The 23,762-nt window shown below is 36.9% G+C and overlaps 1 protein-coding gene across 1 annotated transcript in view; it reads left to right on the top strand.

Annotated features, from left to right (window-relative positions):
* Positions 1–23,762, top strand: part of LOC105382237 (protein embryonic gonad) — a 79,093-nt gene that overhangs the window by 30,025 nt on the left and 25,306 nt on the right. The window contains exon 2 of the mRNA XM_011552088.3: positions 8,781–8,858. Within this exon, the coding sequence (XP_011550390.1) occupies positions 8,781–8,858 (78 nt within the window). The remainder of the gene's footprint in view (positions 1–8,780; positions 8,859–23,762) is intronic.

The following is a 23,762-nucleotide window of genomic DNA, read 5'->3' as shown; positions in this document are numbered from 1 at the left end:
GAAGCCGTTAGTTGGACAAATCGCTTGGGATCATCTTCTCCGTAATCAGAATGCAAGTTTTTAAACGAATAGATAGAAGAATATCGATTAAGAGGTGGAGCGTTTCAATGTGGTTCAGTTTCATGAATTAAGTAAATAAAATAACGAAAGATTTCCCAGAATTACTGATTTGTTGTTACCAATTTCGTCATGACAAATAGCATCTCATTTGCCACAGTTAATCCCATCATTTTTATCGAAAGCGTCATCGTTTAAGCACAGCTTCATTGTTCGCCAAATATTACCAAAAAACTTTCTTAGCCAATAACGAACTCATGCAAAAATAACCCTTAATTGTTTAACCTGTATATTTAATTACGTAACTTAAGTATACTTATTAGAAAAAAATATTTGGCGAAAATCATACCTACTTGTTTATTCATTCACAGGTCAATAAGAGTTACTTTACGATAGACTATGAAGTATTCTGTGCGATCAATGCGCCACGCCTCAAAAGCTTGTAATTTATTACTGAAAGATTATTCTGGATCTGGGGCGAACAGGTGGTAGGGAACTGGAATGTAATGGTGGGAAATTCCTTTTTAATATACAGGGTGTTGCAAAATGCATTGCATTTTTTCGCGAATTTTGAAATTCTGATTTCAGTTTCGGTCTTAGATATACTATGCTGCATATGAAGGTTTCGGCTTAGTATACCCTTTATACAATACCCAGTATAGAGGATGTCCTTGTGAGCGTATACAGGGTGGGATTTTGTAATACCACCTGAAGAGGAAGTACCTTCTAAGGTATGTTTTTTCGAAGTAAAATTCTCAGTGTACATTATTAACCACTCACTTGCCGTTGACCCATTGCCAAACCTGACACAAACTGTTCAGTGATCTGTGCCTTGGCTGGGAATTGAATTCGGGACTATATACTCAAACTCTGTAACTGCACCAACCAATTACACTCTGAAGTTCATGTCTACTAGATAAGTATCCAAACTACTAAAATTATCTATACCTGAGACCTTTCTATTTATAAAAGCTTTTTTAACTGACAAACTTATTAAGTAATTCCATCAAGGCACAGTCGTAACCTAGGGCTAGCCGTAAAATCTGATTGACGAAAACAATATGCAATTTGAACCAGTAGTCTGACTGGAGAAGACTGTAGAATTTACTAGTGCAATAAAATATGCCAGATCTGTAGTGCTCTTTCCACAAATGGCGAAAGCGATTTGAACGTAGAATTCAAACTAGCGACCCATCCGCTCAGTCACTGGTAGGGTGCTTGTAAGTAATAAATCACATAGGATTGCCTTTGTTTATTTTCTTTCACCTAGGATGTTAATCATAAATTTTAGTAAATAACTACCTACTACAGAAACAGTTAGATTACAAATGTATTCCACAATTGGCACAGTACCTACGCCAAAAGGAAATGACTCGGCTCGTACCAAACAACACCTTTTCCTAGGAGTTTTAAAAAACGTGTCTTTATCATTTTATTTTTCTCAAACCTTAATTTCTGCTTATATAGGTACTATACATACATAGTTGCCTCATCAGAAAGTACTCAATGCCGTCAGAATTCAATCAATGCGAGCCCCGTACACTAAATCCCGGTAAAGGCGGCCGCCTAACTTGGCAGCACGCTGCGGCGATGGCCTGGGGGTCACTCTATATGACAAAAAAAAAACAATTTTCGGAGCGCTGTTGCGCGAGCCACGACCCTATCCTACTAAACGTGCCGAATGCACGACGGCTTTCGTTTGTTTGTTTTTAGTCAGTATAGAGTAACCCCCCTGGCCACTTTGCATGTCGCTCGCGGATTCACAATTGGTACACTTCAAAAAAGGTAAGAGAAATTGTCGCACGTCACAGAGCGACAGATGCGACCTCTGTGTTTGGTGTTTGTCCCCAAGTGGACACTGTTGCAGTACAAGTGGACTATTCTCACGGTTGTATTTGGAGTAATTGATTATTTGCGTTGTGTTGTGACGTGTACCGAGGACCCATGTGTATGGTAGGCTAGTATTTTTGTCTGGTACTGAAAGTCCTATATTACTGTACTGTACTGACAAAATCAGTTCGTGATCAAGAATCACACCTTTGAAACATTATTAAATGGAGTGAAGCATTTATACAGTAACCAATTGCATATAAGAATCCATTTAGAATTAGTTTAACGTAGGTATGTAAATCAAATCAAAATCATTTATTGCAAAGAATATAAGTCACAATAAGCTGGTTTACAATAATCAGTAAAAATCATTGAGACATATATAATAATCATACTGAAAGTACAGCACATTCTGTCAAATTTAGACATGCAACATTACAAATTAAAATATTAGTTAAATAACATTCATTACACACATTATATTTATTAAGTTTTACAAGAAACACACAGTATTATACATATGATTATGATGAGTCATGTTTTCCATTTATAAATTCTTGTACGGTGTAGAAACATTTAGTACATAGCCATTTTTTTATTTCCCTGACAAACATGTTCCATCTCACTGTCTTAAATCTAGCAGGTAACCTATTGAACATGCAAGTTAGCATATAGTGGCAATTTTTACCATGCAATGCAGTCTTACCGGCCGGCAGCACCAGGTTATTTGGGTACCTAGTGTTGAAACTCAGAAATTGACCTTTTTTTGTAAATAAGTCTTTATGTTTTAAAACAAAGCAAACACCTTCGTATATGTATAAGCTAGGAAGTGATAGTAGGCCATATTTTATAAATAAGGGTTTACATGAGTCGGTCAGTTTTGCATTTGCAATTGCTCTTATACATCGCTTTTGGAGTATGAATGTTCTATTTATATTGGTACCGTTTCCCCATAGTATAAGACAGTATCGTAATATTGATGTAATGTAACCATGATATGCCATAAGGGCTGTGTTTACATCAGATTCCCTTTGCAGCTTATATAAAGCATATATGAATCTGTTGAGTTTCGCACATACATAGTCATTATGAGATACTCAACTACAATGATCGTCCAGTACAATTCCTAGGAACTTAGTGTTCGAAACTCTTTCAATTTCAATGTTATTGCATTCAACTTTGAGATCTAAGGGCTGCATTTTCCGATTTCGGAAGATCATATATTTGGTTTTCTTTTCATTCACACATAAATTATTATTTTTAAGCCATTGATAAATTTGATTAACCCATTAGTGACCAAAATGAAACGAACTTTGTTTTTTTAATAAATGATCTATTTTATTAATAAACACATGACTATAAACAGAGTAACTAAGCAAAAAAAAAAGTTTTTATTTTTTTTCATTATTTCTCAGTGGTGTACTTGTTTGAGTACAGTGGCCACTTATGTGTGAAATTTTTCGAAGCATAACTTTTCAACACATACTGTTTTCAAACACTTTTTGCATTGCCATCGGACTCTTGCATGACACACCACGCATCTTAATTGCTTTTTAAGCTTCTGTGGATAGTGGCCTGATCCATCTTGACGCATTCCTTCGACCATAGAAGAGGATGGACGATCTCTTTTGAGAGTTTCTTGTCGTAAATAGATAGTATCTGGCAATACTACGTCGAAACAAGAGTTGATCCATGGGGTCATCCTAGCTCAAAACATGTAAACGCCAGGCATTTGAAACTGCCATGTCCAACATTGTAGGTAAACAGAACCCACCACCACTTTTTGCAGTGAATCCCGATCCTATATCTGATCCTATAATGATATGGACTGATCAAGCTCATCCACTCCACCCATCCCTTTATTGTAATTTTGAAATAAAAGTGGAATTTTTACTTCAGTTTTATCTTTGTTTACTGTGCACCATCTTTTTACATCCGGGACATCCCGTGGCAACGTACTTGTAACCATATCTTCTTCAGATTGTTCCTCTTCATCAGTCACAACACTAGGATTGGGTGGTATTATCGCCAAATCATATTCACGATCATCGTCACTATCTTCCAGAACCGCCTAAATTGCTTCCTGAAGCCCTCTGAAGCTATTTTCATGGGAAAATATCTTGTGACTCATTTTGGGAATACTGAAACAAATTTGTATTTTTTTACTACTAAAGTGGCCAGTGTACTCAATTGAGTACAGCAATAAAAGTATTCTTCTAAAATTTGTTATAAACAATATTAGTGGTATTTTTTTTACTTCAATTATAGACGTTGATATAACTTATCATAATTATTACTAAAAATAACATTTACACAATGAATAATATTTTTAAAATAGCAAAATGTTACTCACTTGCACTGTTGTTCAAACACATAAAATATGGTTGCTCCAAATAACACTTTTATTTAAAATACCCTCATATATATTTTTTACCTAAATGATAATAGTACCCTCTTTTCAAATTAATATAAATAAAAAATAACGTACCCTCAGGGTATTAGAAATAAAAATATATTTAGCTGTACTCAAATGAGTACAGCGACAGCAAATGGGTTAATAATATTATTTACTTCATTTTGGAAGAGGTCAATGTCTGTATATTTATTAGATTTAGGAATTATAATAGATATGTCATCAGCAAAAAGTATGCTTTTATAATTTATAATACGTGGCAAGTCATTAATATAAATAATAAACAAAAGTGGACCATTAATGCTCCCTTGTGGTACTCCAAATTTATTATGTCTTAGTGTTGATTTATGCGATATTAATTCAGAATCATCGTCCAAGTTACTCAATTGAACATACTGAGATCTATTATATATGTAACTCTCTATATGTAACTCAGCCAGTTTCCGTTTCGGCAAGTTCTTTAGTACTTTTCGGTAAACTCTTTTAGATGCATATCAATACTTCTCTCCCGACGGCGGCAAGCAAAAATAACTTAATTAAACTGTAATAATCAGATAAAAAAATATTAAGTTTGCAGCCCAAATAAAAGACTTTGATGTATCATTCAGTTTGGTCATCTCATTCTCTCTTGATCCGCAAGATATATGGTGAGATAAAATCAAAATTAATTTATTAAAACAAGAATTTGACAGGGGATATCGATCTTTCAGCAAATTAAGAATTTTTCTGTATGCTGTTTTTATCAGTGAAAAGAATCCTTGCAATAATTTATCAATGTGTAGCACCGGCGTAACGGAATCCACTTGGGACGTATCATATTTTATTTTCAAGAGTATACTTTTGGCCTGGGAAAGTATTTTTGTATTTTGGAAAGAATATTTCATTTAATCTTAACCAATTATTTCCTTGAATCCCACAGTATTTTATGTGTTTTTTTTTTTATTAAGTTAGGTAAAGTTGCTATTTACATATACATAAAACTGTAAGGCCGGTGGTGTGTTAAATGTTTTTTTTTTATCATACACATAATATAATATATTGTCTTTATAAACGAATGTAGGTACATAAATTTTTACGGTTTTCACTTATGAAAGCACCTATATGTATGCCAAATATTGTTGTATAAAATCATTATAACTTGATAAGATGAAAATACTTTTTGTATTTCATTTTATCATTTAATCCGTATCAAGGTTATTTTTTATAGATAACGCCACAATAACCTTATATTTAGATAATAAAATACTGGCAGACGCCTCAAGCTGTGTTTATGGATCGTTTGCATGGCTGAATTTATCGATTTATAAATGGTAACTGCGAATTTTCTGATAAAATCGTCGCTAATGTCTCAATTCGCATTCAGGATATTTAGCTTGATCCTTGATCTAAACAAATAGCTCGAAATATAACCATTTTAATACCGTTTAAATATGAACAATTGAATATTATATATGCAGGCACGAGACAAAATATATCTACATAATACCTACATTAATGTGACGCCAGATTTTTTGCATATTAAAACGAACATCGAATAAAAACTCAAGTTAACCTCTGCGCGTCAGTGTGATATTAAAATCATAAATAACTTGTAAATAGTTGTGGAGCTGTTAAAAAACAACTCGAATAATAATTGACTGTCAAAAAACTTGAAATGTGCACGAGAACTGTCCGACTTGACATTTGTTAGCAAAGTTAACGTTTAGCGCGGAGATGCAAATAAAATATTTTAATACGTAATTTGTATTTCAAGTTCGGAACACTAATCGTGAAATCGCTTGTCAGTTACACATTAACCCGCTGTCACAGTTATTGATACTGAAGACGTTGGCTCGTTAACAAAAATAAAGAAAAAAATAAGACGAGGGAATTCATTAAACTGCCCACAACCTGTCGTGTCGTTATACGGAGGGCTCGAGAGGTGCACTCAATCCGTCATCGCGATTCCTTTGAGCGGAATAAAAAATAAAAATAAATAAAAATCTGCGGATATGTTAACAGTGCTCAGTCACGCTACCTCGTTAACCCGTGGGCGCCAACGTGTTATTATTGAGTATAATTTTTAAAGAAAAATGTGAACTCTTTTCCCCGTTTTAAGGTTTTATGTAAGTTTAGTAAAATACACATGGGTAGCACGCGAGACGCTCGTCTCTTTTGAGCAAACTCACACGCAATGCGAAAATTTGCGTTCGCAACAAATTAAATCAATTCACTGACATAATATTAACTGAGCGTTTATTTTTTATTTGTTTAATGATTTCTTGTGTGAGGTATGGTGAGTATTTTTTTATTTTAAAAAGTTTAATTTAGTTTGTTGAATAATTATATTATTAATTATACAATGCATAGAAGGAAAAATATAATCTACATAGTTTATTTTTCACCCAATTTAAAAACATATAAAACAACTGACCATCCATCTGAGAATAAAAAAAAACAAATGACCTTCAGCCAGCTCTCCAAGACACTTCAATTTGAGGTTATTTTGACAATCGTGACCGCATGTATTTGTTTAAGAATTTTGGAAGCTGTCCCATCGAGCTGCACCTCAGACCAAGTGGCACTCACCCACGAATAAACTTAAGTAATCTCTTCAACTACACACTTGTAATTACAAATGTACCTTCACACTTTTGTCAAACCAAAACTCTGCTTAAATCTTTTAGTTTTAAGGTTGATTCTTCATGCTTAGTAGCAGGTGTCGCAATGTCGATAAGTAGGAAATGATTTTCAAACGCCCAAACAGATTTGAGTCATGTTTGTATTCGTTATTATTGCTACATTTATATAAATATTGGAGCGAAGTGGTAGCCGTTGGGAGCTTGATTTCATTGTGATGCTGTCAGATAGAACTAGTCGGCTACAATATCTCTATTTACGGGAATGATTTGACGAGACGTAAATTTTATTTGGTGTACATAATTAAAATGGGTATTGAAATATAATAAATATGAAAGTGATAGATGTACGTTAAGTAGAACTAAATTAAATCTAGCGAGGAAGTGAAAAAGTTCCAGTGACAATAGTACAAAAATACTCCTAAACGGAAAAAGCTACTTTAAAGACGCCGTCTGTAATATTGTTGAAACTTTAAATTTAATACCTAGGTTGTTAAAAAATGGGAGTGTATTTAGTAGAGTCTATAAATGTTTAAAAAGTTAAGTAGGTACATAAGACAGTGGGTTTTTTTTGCTAAATACCTAATTAGGCATTTCATATTTGTGAGTACTCTTATACACGTAAAATAAATAATGTATTGTAAAAAGTATCTGATTGACAGGGAAAAGCTAGTAAGTGACCATTTATCTCACTCTTTTTTTGGGATATAAACAAATTAAATACTTATTAAGTACCAACTCTCAAAGATTCTGATAGCTCTTTTAAGCAAATTCATTTATGATCTCTAAATAGGTAATAAAGTTTAAATTATTTTACAATTTCACCAATAATTGGCTACCAAAATTGTTTAATGGAGAAGCAACAAGAAAACCAGTCAATGTCGTTTTTCGACGGCACACGATCTCAATTAACTGATACTATATGTAATAAGTTCTCGATTCATTTAGTAATAAATCATGAATTTGTTCGATGCAATCAAATATGGACATCCAAACCAAAGAAAGGTTTATAACTACTCGTATCGTATATTTAATATTTTTATTTACTTATTGGAGTCTAAGCTATTGCTATGTAGGTATAAACAGATAATTAATATTTTTTTATTATTATTAAACATCAAAACAGGCGAAGTCTGCTTAATTTTATATAATGTCAATTGGATGTAAAGACTATGAAATTTAATTTTTGACGGTTATTTGGTAGGCTCATAATTATGTAATTTTCTCGTGTTCAATTGCCACTATAAAATTAGCAGACGCAGATAGACTTATGTCCTAGCCGATGCTGTAGTAGCCAATGGATTACATCTACGCTCACGAGCAATGTATTTACAATTTTTATGTATTAATTCAATAAATAAAAAATAATAATAATAAATGTAAAAGTCTCAGTGACAAAATCCCCAAACAACTTCTAAATGGTAAAGGCTAGCTTAATGACGCCGTCCGCAATATTGAAGTGTATTTGCGCATCAGAATATCACCTACTCAAAAACGTTAAAATTGTGTTTAAATTTTAATTTAATGTATTATAAAGTTACGGTAATTTAGAGTCAGCATTTTGTAAGTGAAACTTTTTCACTGCTCACGAGAGAAAAACGTAATCACAGTACTGTTTGTTATACAGGGTGTTGCAAAAAGGGTATACTAAGCCGAAACCTATATGTGCAGCATGTTATATCTACGCCCGAAATTGAAATCAGAATTTGGAAATTCGCGAAAAAAATATTTTTTTTTTCCGTAGTAAAAGTCACGTGACCAACAAAGTTTCTATGGAAAATGAAATTATTTTTTTCGCCTTTACCCTTTTTGCAACACCCTGTATAATATGTATTTATTTATGCCTATGTGTGTTGTTTCAGATGAACCAGCAGTGCAAGGTGTGCGGGGAGCCGGCCGCCGGGTTCCACTTCGGAGCCTTCACTTGCGAGGGATGCAAAGTAAGTTCCGATAAACCTTTTTTTATAATTCACAAGCTTTTCTGCGTGAGTTCCAGAGTAACTGATTTTTTTAGGTGTAATTTTTTTTTTATTGAACAAAAAATACAATTTATTCATATATTTGATACCTACCTAATAAGTAGATGGAGATTTACTTTAGAATATTATTATTACCTATTTAATTTTATTTATTATTCCCTTACTAAAATCTGCAGGTTTCTGCTGCGATTCGGTGTGCAAGCGATTCAACTTGTTTTACTTAACAGCAATACCGTAAACGACAAAATTTGCCCATAATAACCCTGCGAACTTAAAATGGTATGGTCTTTTCTAGCATCCGTATTAGGCTGAAGGCTATTTATTTTTACAAGTCCTGTATTAGCCACAATACTGTGATAACAAGCAATACCGTATGGCCGTGGGAATCCGCTAAAGTAGCCAATTAAAATTGTACATTCCACTGAACAGCCAATACTGCTGAATAGATTTTCTATTCTACCCCGGTAAAAGTAGTACTGGTTACTTGAAGCAGTCTTCAGAATACACACAACACACGCACTCACGCCTTGTACTAATGTACTCCCTTGCGGGGTAGGCAGAGGTGCATTGCTGCACCCACTTTTCGCCAGAGTGTTATGTTAGTCCCAATGTAATAGGGGGCGGGCCTATTGCCATTTTACGGGCACATCCAAGACCCGAGAACAAATATCTGTGTTTAAACAAATATCTGCCCCAGCCGGGAATCGAACCCGGGACCATCGGCTCAGTAGTCAGGGTCACTAACCACTACGCCATTCGGTCGTCATTCAGAATAGATTAGTAGATTTAAATTTAGGAAGGGTCTCGAGGGAATCCGTTCGGAATTTTCTTAACACTAGAACTATAGAGACTATTCTTCATTATTCCTAGTTTATATATGTATATATATATATATATAAATTAATTTGTGGTGACCAATAAATATAATATTCTATTCTATTCTATTCTATTCTATAGGTTACTAGGTATAGCTATAGGTTACGCTATTCTAAGGGTGTATCACCGTGGTGATAGAATTGGTCAGTCAGACTACCCAGGCGCACTGAACGACGTATTCTTCTTCTTCTTCGATCGTGTGAATGCACTAAGCTAACTTCCTCCAGTGTTTTGCTACTCTTATTGCGAGATCATTGGCCTTCATCAGGTCTCCTTGACTGCACTTTGGGGCATTAGGACACTCTAAAAGATGTGACGTAGTCTGGACGACGTATAAATAGAACAGTAATATTTTAGCTTAGTGCATTTGTCACGATAGAAGAAGAAGTAATATTTCAGGCAACTGATGCATGCATCCCAAATAGCAGTAACAATGTTAGAAATGTAAAAAGAAACACGTAGTAAACAATTCCTTTAAAATGTGAAATGTATTTTAAAAATGTAACGGTCCCTTAAGTCCAACCAGTGTGGTGTGAAAATGTTATCTCCGCATTGACGGTTGATACATTTATGGGCGCGCAAAAGGACCCAAATTATCTTTGCGCTTTTATTTAAGACCTCCAACTTTGTAAGTTCCGTTCTTTATATACACTTTTTCTTACTTTTAAATGTATTTGTAGTTTTCTGGAGACGGAATTACAAATTATCTTTATTGTAGTGACTTGTTTAATAGAAGGTTATTTGTTACAGTTTCACGTTTGATGTATTTATTGTCTTTGCTAATACTACATTTAGGTCTAGATTTTTTAAGTCTGCGCGGTAAATAAAAATAGGATTAGGAACATAATGCCTACTATAAAATCGAGCTAGATCCCAGCTTTTAGATGTCAAATTAACAAATAACACCAATTAATCAAATCATATCAAAAAACTTATCTGATTAATCTAATTCATACTTGATCAAATCTATTGGTTTTTCCTGTGAGCTGTCGCAAGCAATTAACTCGTCAGGGGCAAAAAGCGGATCTATAAATTAAAGTGAGTGTATTACTCAAAAACATATGAATCTTATGATTGATAGATGACAGCCGCGCGCGGCTGAGTGGCGAGCGGTTGTCACTTGCAGAATCGGGCTACTCCACGCTAAGCAGTATTATTTTGTAATTATTATGATATACTAGCTGTTCCCGCGAGCTTCGCTTCGCCTTTAAAGTTTTCCCGCGGGAATTTCGGGATAAAAAGTAGCCTATGTTCTTTCCCAGGGTCTAGACCATATGTATACCAAATTAAATTCAAATCCGTTCCGTAGTTTTGGCGTGAAATAGTAACAGACAGACACAGTTACTTTCGCATTTATAATATTAGTTAGGATTTATTCAGAATCAACATGAAAGTAGAATTAATCCACGTATTTAGATTGGTGGTGTTTCATTTCCGGGTAGTCCCACTAATCGGTCCAAACGGAAAAGAGAGTTTACGTGGTCCGATCTATCGGACAAAGGAACTAGGACCATGTGGCCACAGGACATATTTTCACTTGTTTTTTTTTTATCTCTGCACGATTTAAGCTAATGACAGCATCCATACGCAAGTTCAGCTTAGCTTGGTATTCTCAGGTGTGAAAATCGTTACTATCTACTAATCTCACCTAAGTTTACATACATAGTTATAAATACACACATCGATTATTCTAACCCCCTTATTCATAAAGAACTTACTGGACGCTTTAGTTATTGAACTGTTTTGTCACTCTCTGCCAAAGAACTAATAGTTTTCTTTCAGAGAGCTGTCACACAGTTCAATGGCTAAAGCGTCCAGTAACTGTTTAATAAATAAGGGGGTAAATGTATAGTACCTTAAAAGAACAACACGGGTGCACCGGTATGGAATGAACCCTGTAATTTGCTACACGGAATCAATTTACCCAGTTTTTGTTCAACAAAACCGGGTGTCGGGTCCACTGTTAATATCAGTGCAGCGGGTTGCAACATCGCGATGACACTGCCACCAGAAGGTCTATTTAAACCTTAGACCATAAAAAATATTCGGTGTTTAAAAGGAATATACCAATATTTTTGGGGACATCTCACAGACGGCCACATAGATAGGTACTTAGCCTGTCTATATTCCTGACGTACTCTCACCATACCTCACATGCTGCACATGCTGGTTTCGGCTTAGTATACCCTTTTTGCAACACCCTGTATACTTATAGGTAAATAGACAGCATTTTTACTCTTCACTGAAAAAAAAACATTTTATGTCAAACTCTATTTTGTCGATTTGTTTGAGATCTCCAGAATACTATTTTTCAAGGTTATCTCGGCTTTATCTTGACACTAGAGATTACCTCTGTATCTCCGAGATCAAACTTTAGGTCATCTACATCTATATATTACTACCTAGAACCAACAAAAAGTAGTATGTAAATCAATGTAAATGAAAGAAAAATACAATTTAATTTTACCAAAACGAATTAGGTAATTGCTGTTTGAAGAAATTATTGACTAATGTTCCTATAATTTATGACACAACACACACGAACCCTGATTAGACGGCCCGCCCTGAGATTAATTTTAACATAATTAAGTTTTTATTTAAATAACAAGAAAACAAATAGACCCAACTGTGACAATGCGTGGGTGAAATCGTTGTTTTATACAAATAGTTCTCTTCAGTCTTAAGTTTGAAAAGCGGACAATTAACGATAAATTTTTTTAGGACGTGGTTCTGCAGTGTATCGAAAAATATACTTGTAATGTAGCAGCTCGGCAGGAGCTGGTCTGGATCACCGGGGAGCGACCCCTGGGCGAATCGACCTGCCTGGCCTTCCCCGAGAGTAGGGGTTGGGTGCTATATTGTAATGTGGTACTTACCCTTATGACTAACGTCCCTAGTGCTTAGGGCTGGTACCTACCTAATAACTCTCAATTAATATGTACCGGGAAGCGGTCTTAGGCTAGCTCAGCTTGACGCCGGCCTCTGAAGGAGTGCCCGGTCGCCTGGGGGATCTACACTGACCGTGAAGCGGTCCTAACTACTCTGATCTTGGTCCTGAGGCCCCTGGAGGGAAATAACCTCGGTAGGTGTACGGGGTGAGAATTAATAATGCCGATTAATTAGTGTAACACAATTGAGGCGGCACTGGACCCGCTTTATTTACAATCAAGTTAACTTATATGTCTAAGGTACTTACAGCTTACGTACTTAATATTAACACACTACACAAATGCACAAATACTTATCGCGATTACTGATATTTATATTGGTCGGGCCCTGAAGGGGCCTACGCGGACGTTACTATCTTAATAAGGGGAAGGATATAGGGTACAGGAGGTCGGGCGAATACCGGTGGTGCGTGTGGACTTGTTCCAGGATTTGTGGAGTGTATTTGTGTCGACAAGAGTGTGGCTGAAGGCTGGTGTGTGTCCGGTGATTGTATAGTTCGGTACTTACACAGATGCTTTCAACTAGGCAACCCAGGCATCCATGTACGTATCCGGGGGACCTCGCTCCGCTAATTAGGCAGCCCACTGTGTCGGGTCTAGTCGGGTATACGGATGCTTTCAACTAGGCAACCCAGGCATCCGTATAACCGAGAGGCCTCGGTCCGTTGAGCAACCTACCTCGCGGGGAGACCGGTGATGTGAGATTAGTGTGCGTGAATAGATTACTTGAATAGATATGGGTGCGGGGAGGGATCTCGGGAACGGAATGATCACTCGTCGGAACAGGAGGTGGCGAATGGTGCTCTAGCGGCAGTCCGGCGGCTATTTATAGGCGGGTCGCCCCGCGCCCCTTGTATTCTCCGGAGTCGTCTGTGTGGTGCCCCGCCTCGTCTCGCACACGCCGGGCGCTCTTGTGGCTGCGGTGTGAGGGTAGGTGTGTTGGGCGGTTGGTTTGTAACGGCTCGTTACATTCTCCCCCCTCAGCAGAAGAATTTTTACCTGGTAAAAATTCACAGGTCATGTAGATACATACAAGGAAAAATTAAGAGAACGGTGCATGTACTGGTGCATTTGTTTACAAACGGGTTCGTACTTTATCATCTGGATTCAGGATATATTTTATTTACTTAGATATTTATATCAGGTTAATTTTACACAGTATAATATTAGCTTTGGTAAAAAATGTTACACGGTATTGTCCATGAGCATTTCATCCCTGCTTGGTGCCGGTAAGTTCGGACGGAAACGGTATATTATATTCGGGATTCTTTTCTACATAAAAGATGTGAATATTTTGTTTTTTACAAGACATGAGCAAGGATAAAATGCATGGTTGGTTTTACTTACATTGTAGGCTATGTGTATATACTTATTGTGTGCTGATATACATTTTCCTGTTAATTGCATTAGTTATACGGTTTCAGCTTTACGGTTTTAAATTGTTTACATATGAAATAAATTAAAATTTATACGGCATGTGCCCTTACGCTGAAATTTACTCGGTCGGTTTGACACTAGACATTGACTTGACAACTAAAATTCTAACCTGTGTACGTTCACAGAGTAACGTATTGGGCTGCGTTCAAAAATTTACAATCCTTATTCTAAGTCTGAGCAAAATTTTTACTTGTGACTTGATGGGAAAAGGTGGATGCTATAAGTTTAACATGTCTGTGTGTCTATTATTTACTTATATTATATTATACTACGGACGGACGGTGTAAAATGTGTGCATTTGCGTTTACATTTTTACCTATTTCTATATTTTCAATATAGATTGCGGTTTTTCGGTTGTATATTTATAATTAAATTACAAATTATACATAATAAGATTTATACGGTACGGTACGGAATGACTAGGTCATAAATATACAAATGTTTTAACTTTTTATGGCTATTTGTCTTCAATCTTCATTATGTTGATGATTGAGGGTAGGTTTGGAATAATCGGTTCGTTCGGCATCGCATGAGTACCGCGGCTAGGCACATCTGGCGATGGGTGATGACGTCGTCGGTAGGTATCTTATTGCTTCGGTTCGGTGGAATTTGGTTGCGGCGAGTTTGATGACGATGCTTTTAGTCGTTCTTTATACTTTTTCATATGATGAAGAACATCTTTGTACATCCCGGGCCAGTAATATGTTTCGGCAATGCTTTTTAGGATTTTTCCCGTGCTTCGGTGGCCTGTTGTTGTCGGTTCATTAAGGTGTTGTTCGATAATCGACCTTCTCTTCAATGTCGGAACGCATAATTTCCACTGCGACTGTGCATTGATCTTGACCCCGTATCTCGGATTTACAATTCGTTTATGGAGTGAGCTGTTTTTAATCATAAATGTTGGGTCGTTTTGAGGCGAATTTCGGGTTTCGGACATTTTTCGGTCGAACCATTCTTTTCGTTCCTGGATAGAAGCTGTGTCGGGATACCTTGGTGGATGTTGTTGTTTAGGTTTTTTCTTTTGCTTGCGGGATTTTGATTTTCTTGGGCTGTTGATTATATTATTATTCGGTGGCGTTGATTCTGGTGCGACGACTTCGGTGACTTTCGGTGTATTTTCGGTATTTTTGTTCCATACTATTGTGGCTCCTGCTTTTCTTAGTAGGTCTATCCCTATGATGACTAGGTTTGGCGGTGACTCTGCTGGTAGTACGAAGAGTTCGTGTACTATTTTTCTCTGCCGTATCTCGATTTCTGGGTCTATTCTGAGCTTCACGTCCATGACTCTGCCATCTGCGACGGTTACTCGCATCCCTGTGACTTTTTCAGTGTCGGCGTTTTTCGAGTTCTCTTCATAAATATTTCTACTGATGTAGGATCTGGTGGAGCCTGTGTCGACTAGTGCTCGATAGGTGATTTTTCCTATTTTCACGTCTTCAAAAATTCGTTGTTCTGGTCGGTTTTCTTCGGCGGTTATGTTCGTGTCTCCGAACTTGGTTTCTCTTCTGCAGCAGTTGCGCGTTAGTCTCCCGAGGACTCCGCATTGGCTACAGAACAGTACTTGCCTGCCCCGGCATTCCTTGTGAGAGTGACCTGCTTTGCCGCAGTTCCAGCAGCACGTGGTCCTGTCGTATTTTTCGTGAATTTTACGAGGTTCTGGTGACGTTTCTGGATGACTTTTCGGTGTCTGGCGGTGTCGGTCTGGTCGGTGGTTCCACTGTTGAGATGAGGATTCTTCTGTGATTTGCTCGTACTCGGCTGCCTGTCTTATTAATTCCCCGAGGCTGGTGAAGTCTTGCTTTTTGATGTAGTACTTGTAGTTCGCGTTCATGTTTTCGTAGACTCTTTCTTCTTTTTCTGTTTTGGACATTTTTCCGTACCTTCTCATCAGGGTTTGTATGTCGGTCAGGTAGTTGACGAAAGATTCACGGTGGTGTTGTTTTCGTGCGATGATCATCTCGAGCAGGTTTTTCTCGTATCCCGCCGGGTAGAAAAATAGTTTGAAGTCTTTCAGGAAGTCTTCCCACTTTTCCCAGTTGTCGGAGTTGTTCCTGTACCATAACAGCGGTTTACCTCTTAGTACTTTAGGTAGTACCTGTAGTAATCGGTCCTGCGGGACGTCACCTGATGACGTCAGTTCATCCAAACGCTCGATGAACTCAACCGGGTCGCATGCGGTGTCGAACGATATATTCCATTCCCTCACGATGGATGACAGGTTCAGCTGGCTCGCGGTTCTGGTCTGGTCTTCGGATGTCATCTCGAAGGTCTCCTCCTCTTCTTGTCTGATGTGGTCGGACAGCTGCTTCCTCAGCTTGTCAACGGTTAAATTTACGGTCGGTAGCTTCCTTTCCCTACTTTCCCTTATTAATTCCTCTTTACTAAGGTTATAAATCCAAGAAGTTGGCATTTGATGCTGTATATTTACCTAATATAAAACGGGGCCAGTTTGCAATCGGTTACTACAACTTAAATAAAAATGACCAACAAAATTTTATTTGCTCTTTACTTTTGAATTGTAATTTTTGTGAAACGGGGTCGGTCGGTCGGTTGTCGGTCTATTTTTAGAATGATTACGGGTAGATATTTAAGTTGAACGGTTAGTCAGTCGGTTGGTTATTTCTAGTGAATTACGTGTTATTACGGGGGGCTAAATAGTATTAGATATTAATGAGAATATGTGGATTTTTCGTTGGGCGCCAAATGTAATGTAGCAGCTCGGCAGGAGCTGGTCTGGATCACCGGGGAGCGACCCCTGGGCGAATCGACCTGCCTGGCCTTCCCCGAGAGTAGGGGTTGGGTGCTATATTGTAATGTGGTACTTACCCTTATGACTAACGTCCCTAGTGCTTAGGGCTGGTACCTACCTAATAACTCTCAATTAATATGTACCGGGAAGCGGTCTTAGGCTAGCTCAGCTTGACGCCGGCCTCTGAAGGAGTGCCCGGTCGCCTGGGGGATCTACACTGACCGTGAAGCGGTCCTAACTACTCTGATCTTGGTCCTGAGGCCCCTGGAGGGAAATAACCTCGGTAGGTGTACGGGGTGAGAATTAATAATGCCGATTAATTAGTGTAACACAATTGAGGCGGCACTGGACCCGCTTTATTTACAATCAAGTTAACTTATATGTCTAAGGTACTTACAGCTTACGTACTTAATATTAACACACTACACAAATGCACAAATACTTATCGCGATTACTGATATTTATATTGGTCGGGCCCTGAAGGGGCCTACGCGGACGTTACTATCTTAATAAGGGGAAGGATATAGGGTACAGGAGGTCGGGCGAATACCGGTGGTGCGTGTGGACTTGTTCCAGGATTTGTGGAGTGTATTTGTGTCGACAAGAGTGTGGCTGAAGGCTGGTGTGTGTCCGGTGATTGTATAGTTCGGTACTTACACAGATGCTTTCAACTAGGCAACCCAGGCATCCATGTACGTATCCGGGGGACCTCGCTCCGCTAATTAGGCAGCCCACTGTGTCGGGTCTAGTCGGGTATACGGATGCTTTCAACTAGGCAACCCAGGCATCCGTATAACCGAGAGGCCTCGGTCCGTTGAGCAACCTACCTCGCGGGGAGACCGGTGATGTGAGATTAGTGTGCGTGAATAGATTACTTGAATAGATATGGGTGCGGGGAGGGATCTCGGGAACGGAATGATCACTCGTCGGAACAGGAGGTGGCGAATGGTGCTCTAGCGGCAGTCCGGCGGCTATTTATAGGCGGGTCGCCCCGCGCCCCTTGTATTCTCCGGAGTCGTCTGTGTGGTGCCCCGCCTCGTCTCGCACACGCCGGGCGCTCTTGTGGCTGCGGTGTGAGGGTAGGTGTGTTGGGCGGTTGGTTTGTAACGGCTCGTTACATACTTAATTATAATTCTGCTTTTTATAATAGAATCTTGAAACTTATTGAGTCCCCTTCATATACATTCTTTACCTAATATTTTGTATGGTAATCAATATTCATGATGAAATATCCTCTGTACTTTGGGTGCAATGACCTTCCTCATGTGGTTCACTCATAAAATTTAACAGTGTACATTATACGGGATATTGCATATAATCAGTAAAAAAAACATAGATAGCCAGTTAAAATGCATTAAACATGAAATACTTGTTAAGAATAATAAATACTACGTAGATACTTAGTGAATAAAACTACCCAGAATACTTTCTAATTTCTGAGTATTTTAAATGATATCTCTTACTTACCTAGACTAGCGTTTCTTAAAACATACTAATGAACCATATCGATATCGTGAATAAATTAAAGCAGTTTAAATGATTAAAATAGGCATTCTGTAATAGCCTACCGCAGGTGGAATCTTATTTCGTAGAAATAATAAAATCAATTTAGATTGAGAGCAAGAGTCTGATAGGTACCGGTCAAGTTACATATTTTCGCGTATATTAGGATTTAATATCGGTCATTTATTTCATTGAGTAATATTAGGTACTTACTTCTTCTTCATAGTTTGTCGGTGAATAACCTTACTATAGTTAAAACCACGGACATTCAACACTAAAAGTCATATTGAACTGCTATGCCGATTTAAATAAATACATGGCATACCAAACCATAACATTACCCTATGACCTTTAAAAAACATAACGAAAATTGGTTCAGCTGATTGGGAGCTATGTTATCACGAATATACAAATACACAGACACGTTAAACTTATTAAACTCCTCTTTTCCGACGGGCGTTAGAAATACTTAAGTGTTACATTTAATCAGAGTCCACGCCACCACTGAACTTTGATAGAATGCTGTACGAATAGGACTTAAGTGTCAGATCGTATGAATAAGTTAAAAAGTGATTCCGTAAATAATTAAATAGGTATTTATAACATGACTACAATAATAAAAAATACAATAATTTACAACGGATACGTAGGTATTTAAATGGGAAACATACATACTATGTACCTATCATATTATTATTTTTCAAATTTATAGTCGCTAGGTCGTTGCGCTACAATCTTCGGTTCCAATTTTAGTCATCATAGCTATTTTAACTGATCAATCTGATCAATTAAGAGTTGATCACATACGCTAGCTAATCACATGTAAATGGGACCGTAACTCTTCCAATATGATACGTATCCCGGAAATCGGTAGCTGTTTCGGTATCTTAGAAAAATTAGGATACATTAATTTCTATAGTCACATTTATTGTTTCACACGCATATAAATATTTTTAATTGCATTAATTTTCGATCAAATTAGCTAATAAAGTGTTCTTAATGAGTTTTAGAGCGCTACCCTTTGAAGCTTTCGATCGATTTGATCAATTCTAATTTGGATTAGAAATGTCTCGAATTTAATTAGTTTTATTGTTTAAAATTACAAAATTACTACATACCTACCTACTACAAAAGTATATTTGAAACTATAGATATTGGCTAAATAATTATTCGTAGAAATTCTCAGTTCAAAAAGGAACGTTTTGCCAAAACAGAGCCAAAATCCTGCAAACCTAATTGAAATTAAATTAATACTTGCGGTAAAGAGATAGCATAATGGGGCATAATGAAAAGTTGCCACATGAATAATTCAAAAATATTCGGCCAACGTTTTTGGTGTTCGGTAATAAATAAATTATGAACCGCCGTTACGGCTTCGTTCGTACGAAATGTTGATTCTTGCGTTTTTTGTTAGCAGTTTTTGATAATTCGCTCTCGTGACTTTCTGAGGAGCTTCTTCGTATAATTATGTAGGTATATACAGGTGTCCCAAAAGCATGCGTCATTTCGCTACATGGGAAGAAGTTGAGTGAAATGTAATAACTAATTCCATGATTTAACAAGATCTAAATTTTCTTTAAAATCTTGGTTAGATAATAATAATTATTTTTTAAATTGATAAATGGTTATTCGCAATATTAAACCTATTTTTTTTTAAATACAGCAATATTTGTAAGTACAGTGAGCAAAACAAGATGATACATTTTTAGTTTTTTCATGATAATTCTTATTCGAACAGGCTCTTCTTCATACAGCTAAAGAAATATATCAATTTCCTGAAAACAATAACCAAAGGCACTTGAAACACAAAGAGGAAAATTACCTCAAAATAATAATACCTATAATGAACAATAATTCATAAGTATTTTATCCGCACCCACTTCTTGTAAAATGTCGATTAAAATTTCAAGCCGCCTATCAAGGCACATTAAGGTTAAACGATATTTCGAGTATGGGACATTTGGAGTTCCGCACAAGAGGAAATGGTCTCCGTAACTACATACTGCAAAAGTGCTGTGGACCATCACTTAGGGTGCAAATTGGCCGCCATTGACATGAGATTTTTCTAGTCAATACAGGTCCCTAAATCTACTAGCTACTGCTATGTAGGTAGTCATTGATTATAAATTTTATTTGATATAAATTATTGATTGTCTTCATACGAAGTCGATGGGTATTGGGTATATTGAATTTTCGTATGAGTGTTAAGAAGTGTATTTTCACGAAGTTTTTAAAATCGAAGGACAGAAGTTATTTCAAAATTATGAGCAGATCAAGTCAACTTCTTTCGCCACCCTGTACCGCTTTTGCAGTCTGCACAAAATAAAAACCCAACCTAATATCGTTAGCGTATTCAAATACTTACTTTCTTTTTCTTTTTTCTTTTGTCACGTCATCCAGCCAGTGACAGCGCGTCACTATTCCGATCACTCGCTTTGATTCGATTCTGAATCGACTTGATTATTGAGATTGAATTATAACAGTTGTACAAAACTAACGGTAGTGATTTTTGAAGATCGAACTACGCTGATTAGCTTCATTGTTGAACTTGCGAGGAAGTGCCCCAGTGATATAGAAGCATTATAGAAAGCTCGTTGTAAATATTTTCCGCTCTTTATTTCAGTGTTTGACAGGTAAACTTTAATATATTTTTTATAGTATGTTACACTGTAGTTTAAACCAATATGGGCCAATTTTAAAAAATACTGGTTAATAATATATTATCATAAATAAATAACTTTGTAGATGTCACTATCAAGTATGTACTTTAATTCATACTAAAGTTATCATCATCATCATCATCATCAGCCAATAATCATCCACTGCTGGACATAGGCCTCTACCAAGGAGCGCCACAACATTCGGTCCTCGGCCTTCCTCATCCAACCACTACCCGCCACCCGTCTAAGGTCGTAAAGTTATACATACACAAAATGTGACTTCTATCTGACTGAAAAAAATGCCCTAAGAAAACTAAATATTTTTAATTGTATCTATGCTACGTTACAAAATGAACAATCTGGAACTAATGAAAAGGTGCCGCCAAAAGCAATATTGCATTTTAAGTGTCATTAAAAACTCCTTCAGTTACGCAATTACGCTTTAAACCCGAGAAATAACGGAATGGAACGTAAAAATAAGGACATTGCAATCGAATCAAATCGTGTAGAATTACACCGTGGCAAATTGTATCGAAATTTCGGACTGGAAACTTCGACGGTGGTCATCTGTTAGCACTTTATGCGGCGCGCTCACTCGAATCGATACGATTTAATAGTATGCCTCCGATTTAATGAAATCGATTACTTTCTCGATAAGTTTTATTAGCACATTCCCACTACTAAGAGGTTGCGTTCGTTTGAAAAACATTCTTAAATTATAGTTTAATTATGTGCAATAATTATAATGTTTTGAGCATCGAAGTTTTCACGATACAGAACCAAACGTGTATAAAACATTAAATAAACAGATGTAAATATTCACTCACGAGCAGAAACTACTAAGTACTTTATATAAAAAGCTAAATAATCTCCTTTACAACATAGCGTCTCCTCCATAATATATGTGGTGATTTTTGATTTTTAAAAGTCTTTATTATCATAAAGATAACAATGAACATTTGTACATACCAATACACAGTCAGGGGCATACAGCAGTGAAAATATTAGGATATAACCAAATTGTTTACACAGACACCATGCCTATTGTAACATTACGCATTAATTATTACTCACTGCTAAGTAGGTAAGTATTATAATTCTATTAAGGCTTATTACACTTTATACTGTTATCATTAAGTCACAGATTATGTTCACGTTGTGTAGTTAACATTTTAAGCATTTAAAACTATAATTAATAAAACACCAAATTAAAACTATTAAATAGTTGCAGGTAGATTAGAAAAACGACGGTGGTCGCAACAAACAGCATTCAAACGGCCGGTGCGTCATCACTGTTGAGAATATAGTGATGGGGTAATCTGTAACTATGATATGTCGATTTATAAGATAGGTTGTGTAGTCGGGATTAAGATCCCGACTACACAACCTAGGGAAAATTAACAGATATATGTAGTTCTTTAAGGTTTGTAAGGTAGGGGGTTTTAAAAGCTATTTTAATAGCTTTGTTTTGTACCCATGAAGTTTTTTGTAATTAGTTACGCATGTGCCGCTCCATACTGGAGCAGCGTATGTAATGCAGGGACGCACTAGAGTGTAATAAATTTTCAACTTAGTGCCTGGGCTTAGATTGCTCTTTCGATTTAGTATGGGGCTGAGAGCATTTATCGGTTTTATTCCCTTTACTTTTAGGTTTTCAACATGGGTACTCCAGTTAATTTTCCTATCGATGGTAACACCAAGATACTTCACATATTTTTTTCACTTAATAGGGTATCCACCAATAGTTAAGAGTTGCCTGGGCAGGGCTCATTTCCTAGTAAAGAAAATGGCTTCGGTTTTTGACTTAAGCTTGAGCTTCCACATTTTAAAATATTGACACATAAGGTCAATACTCATTTGCAGGCGCGCTATCACCAGCTCTTCATCTTAAGACGATGTAAGTGATGCCGTATCATCTGCGAAACATGCTAGCTGAGTATGGGGCTGTTTAGGTATATCATTAATATATACTATAAATAATATTGGGCCCAGTACTGAGCCCTGGGGCACGCCTGCAGGGACGTTGTAATAATCTGAGGTGGAATTTTGCATATGAACTCTAAATTTTCGATTTGAGAGATAGGACTGTACTAATTTGACTAAATCCAAGGGAACGTTGTTTTTAATTAGCTTGTTTAATAGTCCATTATGCCAGACGGTATCAAACGCTTTTTCGATCCAGTAGAAACATGCCTGTGGGTGTATACAGATTAACGGTCTTATTCATAAAAAGTTACGGGAGACCTATAGGCCTGCTATAAGCAAATGTCAAAAAAACTTTATTCATAAACGATCAATAGCGCTAAAGAACTCTCCAACTGATTCGTAAAACCTTGATATGCTAAAGTTGGCTGGACCCTACTATACACCTTCCGTAAGCCTCCTCTTGTACAAAAACATGGCGGCCGGTCAACAGCTGTTCTGCTTTATTGACGATTTGACATTTGTTGTGAGTTAATATTTGCTGAAAATAAGTTGCCATGGTAACGTAAAAATTTAATTATTTTTTTTGTGGGTTTTGGCTTGGCCAACTGCGCCTTTAAGCCAACGTAAACTTTTTTAAGTGCCGCGCCGTGGCTAACATAGATAATAGAGATTGATAAATGAATGAAAGTTTTCGCTATTTTTGTTTATGGTTTCGTCGGACCGGCAACTTAATAGGGTAAATGTCAAAATGTTTGGTCTGTGAAAT

Source organism: Plutella xylostella, chromosome 29 (assembly GCF_932276165.1).
Source record: "Plutella xylostella chromosome 29, ilPluXylo3.1, whole genome shotgun sequence".
NCBI lineage: Eukaryota > Metazoa > Arthropoda > Insecta > Lepidoptera > Plutellidae > Plutella > Plutella xylostella.
The sequence above is the reverse complement of the archived record's forward strand: the minus strand, read 5'-3'. Positions and strand labels throughout refer to the sequence as shown.